The 7,228-nt window shown below is 37.4% G+C and overlaps 1 protein-coding gene and 1 pseudogene across 1 annotated transcript in view; both read right to left on the reverse strand.

Annotated features, from left to right (window-relative positions):
* Window positions 1–545: 545 nt before the first annotated feature.
* Window positions 546–1,234, reverse strand: LOC102759704 (annotated as a pseudogene).
* A 2,879-nt stretch (window positions 1,235–4,113) lies between these two features.
* The window catches only part of LOC102759998 (cytochrome P450 2C9-like), a gene marked incomplete at its 5' end in the record, with an annotated part of 8,344 nt that continues 5,229 nt past the window's right edge, over window positions 4,114–7,228 (reverse strand). Inside the window, 2 exons of the mRNA XM_006773744.2 lie at window positions 4,114–4,512; window positions 5,667–5,888. Of these exons, the coding sequence (XP_006773807.1) occupies window positions 4,379–4,512; window positions 5,667–5,888 (356 nt within the window). The remainder of the gene's footprint in view (window positions 4,513–5,666; window positions 5,889–7,228) is intronic.

Consider the following 7,228-nt stretch of genomic DNA (forward strand, 5'->3'; position numbering starts at 1 on the left):
AGGGTTATGCCCCCAACCAAGGCACATGCCCATAGCCGGAATCGAACCTGGGACACTTCAGTCCACAGGCCGACACTCTATCCACTGAGCCAACCTGGTCAGGACTATTAAAATAATTTAACACTGATTTTTCAAGTGGGAAACTAAATATATTTTTATTTTAAAAAATGGACTTATGTTCATCTACAAAATTTCCCCCCAAGTTCTGATATTTCTTTTATTTAGATTTGGGAAGAAAATACCATTCTGATGGCACAAAATGCAAAAATTTTAATTGTTTTAATCCCAGCACAGAATTTTAAAAACTATTAATGGAAAACAGATTAAGGTCATTAAGTGCACAACACTAATTTCTGGCCAGCTTCTCCCTTAGTTCTCCCAAGGAAAACTTAAATTGAATCTTCAGCAGAATAATCCTCAAATATACTTCATAAGCAAAATGAGAGCTTTTGTTTACAGTTTTTGGATTTTGCTGTTCCTGATTTTATTCTGGAACTTAATTTTACCCAAAACCACAGTTACCATATGAACGTTTTAACGCAAAGCAGCATTACACCATCAGGCTCTATTCACCCAGAGCTTAGGAAAAACAGGATTGGTCACACCCACTTAAAAACAAACCTCATGCTATTTGCCAATGCATGGTTTCAGTCTAAGTTCTGACAGTGAAATATGTGGATATATATTTGTAAATCTCATCTTGATTTTCAAAGGTAGGCACAGGAAGTTCTTCACAGCTTAGCTTTGCCCTGCTGGAGCTGAAGATTTTGTAACTTCATAGCCAGACCCATGTTGCTAGTGATTTTCAATTTACCTTGAAAGAAGGCCGACTGAGGATTCATTTTACCAATCATCAAAGCCATCAAGTCTGAGTCAGCTATTGTGACAGTGCCAGCCTCCTTATCTGAGTTGGGAAGCACTGATCCTTTGCCATTATTCACATCCACTGCCCAGGTGGCTTCTTTATCCCCAGGACCAACCTTCACCTTGAAGGCCAAAATACCGCTGATTTTCTTCACAAACTGTTTCCCTGCTTCTTCAAGCTTCTTTTCAATTTTCTTAAAGACAAGCTTTGCCTTAAATCCTTCAACTGCAGCGCTGAGTAGAGCAGCCTCAATTTGATCAGTTCTGACAGCTTCAAAAAGCCCATCTTGTAGATTGTGACAACTACAGCTCCTCCAAGGTTTAAATTATGCTGCAGAGCTGCCAAGTTCATTTATTAAATCTAGTAGTTTTTTTGGTGGAGTCTTTAGGGTTTTCTATGTACAATATCATGTCATCTGTAAATAATGAGAGTTTTACTTCCTCCTTTCCCATTTGGATACCTTTCCCATTTCTTCTTGTCTGTGGCTAGGATTTCCAGTACTATGTTGAACAAGAGGGTTGAAAATGGACATCCCTGTCTTATTTCTGTTCTTAAGGGAAATGCTTTTAGTTTTTGCCCATTGAGTATGATGTTTGCGGTAGGTTTGTTATAAATGGCCTTTATCATGTTGAGATATGCTCCCTCTATTCCCACTTTGCTAAGAGTTTTTAATCAAAAAAGCGTGTTGGATCGCTTCTCGGCCTTTTGGCTAAGATCAAGTGTAGTATCTGTTCTTATCAGTTTAAAAATGGGTGTTGGATTTTGTGGAATGTTTTTCTGCATCTATTGATATGATCATGTAATTTTTGTCTTTCAATTTGTTTATGTGATGTATCACATTTATTGATTAATAACTATTATACCAGCCTTACATCCCTGGAATGAATCCACTTGGTCATGGTGTATAATCTTTTTAATACATTGCTTGATCCGATTTGCTAATATTTTGTTGAGGATTTTAGCATCTATGTTCATCAGGGGTATTGGCCTGTGATTCTCTTTCTTTGTAGTGTCTTTACCTGGTTTTGGAATTAGGATAATGCTGGCCTCATAAACAGCATGGAAGTGTTCCTTCCTCTTAGATTTTTTGGAATAGTTTGAGAAGTATAGGTGATAGTTTTTTTTGAATGTTTGGTAAAACGCCCCTGTGAAGCCGTCTAGACATAGGCTTTTGTTTGGTGAGAGTTTTTTGATTACTGTTTCTATTTCATCAGTTGTTATTGGCCTATTCAGGTTTTCTGATTTTTCCTGATTCAATTTTGGGAGATTGTATTTTCTAGGCATTTGTCCATTTCATCCAGATTGTTTGCTTGTTGGCATATAGTTGTTCATAGTATTTTCTTACAATCCTTTGTATTTCTGTGGTGTCAGTGGTTATTTCTCTGCTTTCATTTCTGATTTTATTTATTTGGGTCCTCTCTCTTTGTTTCTTGATGAGTCTGGCTAATCAATCTTGTTTATCCTTTCAAAGAACCAGCTCTTGGTTTCATTGATTTTTTTGTATTGTTTTTTTAGTCTCTCTGTCATTTATTTCTGCTCTAAACTTTATTATATCTTTCCTTCTACTTACTCTGGGCTTTTCTTGTTGTTCTCTTTCTAGTTCTTTAGGTTGTAGGGTTAGTTTATTGTTAATTTTTCTTGTCTTTTGAGATAGGCCTATAATGCTATGAACTTCCCTCTCAGGACTGCTTTTGCTGTGTCCCAGAAATGTGAGTTCATTTTCATTCCTTTCCAGTAAGTTTTTTTTTAACTTCTTTTTTGATCTTGTTGGTAACCCATTCATTGTTTAGTAACATAATCTTTAGTCTCCATGTGTTTGAATGTTTTGGGGTGTTTTTACATTAGTTGATTTCTAATTTTATTCCACTGTGATCTGAGAAGATCCTTGATATGATTTCAATCTTCTTGTACTTGTAAAGACTTGTTCTGTGTCCTAACATGTGGTCTATCTTTCTGAATTATCCATGTGCACTTAAGAAGGATGTATATTCTGCAGCTTTGGAGTGAAATGTTTTATAAATTTCAATTAAACCTATCTGATCCAGTGTGACCTTTGTAGTCACTGTTTCTTTGTTAATTTTTTGTCTGGAAGATCTATCCAATGAAGTCAGTGGGGTGTTAAAGTCCCCTACTATGACTGTATTGTTTTGATCTCTCCGTTAAAGTCCTCTAGAAGTTTTTTAAAAAATATATTTAGGTGCTCCTATATTGGGTGCATATTTGTTTACTAGGGTTGTTTCCTCTTGTTGGGTCAATTCCTTTAGTGTTATGTAGTGACCTTTGTTGTCTCTTGTGATGGCCTTCATTTTAAAGTCTATTTTGTTGGATATGAGTATCTCTATTCCAGCACATTTTTTTTTCCATTTGCATGAAAAAAAATTTTCCATCCCTTGATTCTCATTCTGTGTGTGTCTTTTGTTCTGAGGTGGGTCTCTTGTAGATAACATATAATTGGGTCATGTTTTTGTGTCCATTCAGCTACCCTATGCCTTTTGTTTGGAATATTTAACCCATTTACATTTAGGGTCATTATTGATAGGTACTTATTTATTGCCAGTATATTTCTGTATTTCTTTAGTCTTTTTTTTGGTCCAGGAAGCTCTTTATTTGACCATCTATTTTGAATGATAGCCTTGCTGGACATAGTAATCTTGGTTTCAGATCCTTCCTACCAGTCTCTAGGCGGTCTCCACTTTATGTCCTTGGTTATTAGAGTTCTTTCCAGCTAGTCTCCCATGAATTATTCAGGATTTATTTATTTTTTGTATTTTAATTGCAATTCCAGTTTCATCCTGAGAGAGCGTGTCTGTGTAGCATCCACTTACTCCACCACCATTTTTAATACAGTCAATTGATTTTTGATGAGGGTACCAAGGCAATTCATGTGCAAAAAAAAAACTTTTCAACAAATGGTGCAGGATTCATGCCTACCGACACCAACTTCCAACTCCATTCCTATGCCAATTCATTTATTTTACATTCAGTTAAGGCTTGTCTCTTCCATCCACCTATTTCTCACCACAACCTCTACAACTCTATATACACCACTCACCCTTCTGAAATCCTCTCCCCTGTTCTTCACTATAAATATATTAAGATTTATTTCCAACCACTGGATGTGCAGGAAGCCCAGCAAGGTAAAGCCATGCTTTTCCATTCATATACACTATGGGCAAGGTCATGTCCATATTCATATATGGCATGCTATTCTGTATTTTCTAATTTACTTGTAATTGTTTCTGTTTTCACCTCAGGCATCATTCTGTCTCTCCTCAGGTAAATTATTAGTACCTAAAAAGCAGGATTAATGTAGTCCACTTATTTAACAATTCACTGTTCATTTAACAACCTAATAGTATATCTTCCATATTGCTTGGTGTAGATTCATGCACACTATATTTCCTTAAGATGCTTGTCAGAATTACTTGCCTGACCATTGAAATATCTCTGGTAAATACAAAAAGTATTCAGTGAACCACAAGATGCACAAGCAGTCAAATGACTGAATGGTTGTTAACACTTTACCTGCTCCATTTTGATCAGGAAATAATCAATAAAGTCCCGAGGATTGTGAATGTCCAGGGATGCTTGATGTTCCTTTGTTTTCTCTGTAACATAACTTCTTATAAAAGCAATATTTTTGAATACTTAAAACACCTACCTGAAGACATTACCATATACTGAGCCCTAGTCAGAAACTGTACTGTAAATATTAATGAAATATGGTCTTTGTTTTGAGGGGGATTTCTATTTTACAAATGTGTAACTTTCTACACTGACAGGTGTATTTGAGGGGGAAATTTCTGATCAGAGGAGCAAAGATGGTAATCACTTCTATACACATTCATCATGCTTATAATATAAAATCAGATGCCTATAGCTCTCTCACATTTTACATCAATTCTTCCCTGAAATCTTGAAATATGGGATGGCATGAAATACTACGATTCATATTTTGTAGATGACAACAGATGGGGAGGGAGTTTGGGCAACCTGATATAACCCAGAAAACATAACCTGCTGTTTCTATTTCTGTTTAGTAGCCTCGGACGAATCAGTATCTTAGAACTGGGAGGGTCCTGGTGATAACCATGAAACACAACTCAACATTTTATATATGAAATAATTGTGCACAGGGCAATCAAGTGACTTCTTTAAGACCACATCATTATCTTTTAGGCAGAGTACAGAACATGTCAACTCGCACAGGGTAAAGACCACATCACTATCTTTTAGGCAGAGTACAGAACATGTCAACTCGGACAGGGTAAACTTGTGATGTTTGTGTATGGTTCGTACACCATGTAACCAATCATTTTGTCATCCCCCAAACAATTACCGTGTCAGTTAGGATGCCAACTAAAGCATCAAATAGTGTTCCTTAGCGGCATTTGTGGCCCCAAATATTCTCCCTTCTTGAAGGAGATATTCTCTTACTCCCTAAACATATATATTTCTGTCAACTAATGTACTGAAGAAGTCACCAAGTGTTGACTAGATGACAAGACCTGTGGGTAATGGAATCCTTTTAAGAGGAACCCAGAAGTCCATTTAGTATTATAGGCATGTTTTTGGGAAGTTATCAGAATACTTTGTGGGAAATTATGCTTTGGAATTTAGCTGGAATAATCTGGACAGGGTCAATGGGGTTGAATTCCAGATCTGTATTCTGGGCATTTCTCTTCTGGTCTATCATTAAAGGGGTCGGCCCAATTTCCCAGATGAGCACTTCATGATGCTAAGCTCTGGGAAGGACTATGGCATTCACCCATTCACTTCACGGCTTGGTACACACACACACGTGGACTTCTTGTAGAAAAGAGCATAAAGGATTCCTCGTGAAGGAACAATCTTGGCCTCACCTGAATCCATGGAGAGCTCAGAATCTTGACACTTTCATTAAGCCTTTCCATTATGTCCAGAAAAAGTTTATCTTTATAATCAAAGCGCTTCTGGAAGATAATGGAGCAGATCACATTGCAGGGAGCACAGCCCAGGATAAAAGTGGGATCACAGGGTGATGCTAAAGAATCAGAAACAATTTTAAAACACCATTAGAATATACATATGAAACACTTCGATTATGAAATAACAGGTAAAGGTAATTTTAGAAACTTTAAAGCAAGATCTTACCTACAGATTTCCTAACAGCAAAATATTCAATATGCATAAAATCAATGCATTACTTTTACCTTAACCTGAGTATCTTATTTTAACCTAACTAGTTAAATAATGGTTTTCTGAAAAAACAAAAATACTCAATTTATACCCATTGTCTTTATTTGTACCCAAGTACAAATTGTCTTTTACTTTTCACCCAAGGTGCCTGCTAATTTGGAAGGAAAAAGAAAGGGGAAAAAAAATTTAAAGAGGACATTTTTATATCATAATTAAAGTTAGTGCTGAGTATCATTTGTCTGGAAAGCCTGTAGAAAATTAAGTGCTGGTATATAGAAAGACTAGGTACCTCAATGATTATGTTTGATGAATAATTGAAAGAATCATGTGTAGAAGCAACAGAGGGGGAGCTATAGAAAGATTGTGAGAGAATTCATATACTTGAAAGAATAAGTGTAAAGAAGCAGCAAACATCCTTGTTGTATGACAAGAAAAGCTAATACAGGTGAACAATTATTATAAAATGGATTTTTTGGCCTAAAATAAAAATGAAATGAGAATTTTTTATTTCAAACATAAATCCCACATAAGCAAAACAAAAATGGAGTTCTTTTAAATCTTTATTTCAATGTTTAAAAAAAATTTCCCTCCCACGTGGCCAGTGTTGCTCAGTGGATTGCACATTGTCTCATGCATCAAGATGTCACTGGTTTGGGAGAAACCAAGATGGCAGCATAGGTAAACACCGGAGTTTGCTGCCTCGCACAACCACTTCAAAAATACAACTAAAAGACGGTACAGACATCATCCAGAACCACAGGAAGCCTGGCTGAGTGGAAATTCTTCAGCTAGAAGGAAAGAGAAAAGCATACCGAGACTCAGAGGAGGTGCGGTGCGGAAGTAAAATACTAAGGTTCCGAGGCGCAAACAGAGCGGGCTGGCGGCTGAGGGCACGGTTGTCACTTTCAATCAGGAGGGAGTCTCAGGCTCTGAGCTCCAGTTCCGGCGAGTCTCTGGGGACACAGATTCAGACGGGAGAAGTGGGACTGTCTGGCATCAGTCAGAACTCCAGTACAGCTTTCTCTCCAGGATGCTGAAGAGTGGGGCCCCTGAGGGCAAGACTGAGAGCAGCCATAACTGCTCACTCCACCCTGTTGATCCTGTGCGACCCACCCCGCCCAAGCTCTGCACAGAGGCTTTTGCTGGATAGCCTCAAGCAGAGGCTAGAATAGCACCTCCCTCCAG

Source organism: Myotis davidii, unplaced genomic scaffold (genome assembly GCF_000327345.1).
Source record: "Myotis davidii unplaced genomic scaffold, ASM32734v1 scaffold1387, whole genome shotgun sequence".
NCBI lineage: Eukaryota > Metazoa > Chordata > Mammalia > Chiroptera > Vespertilionidae > Myotis > Myotis davidii.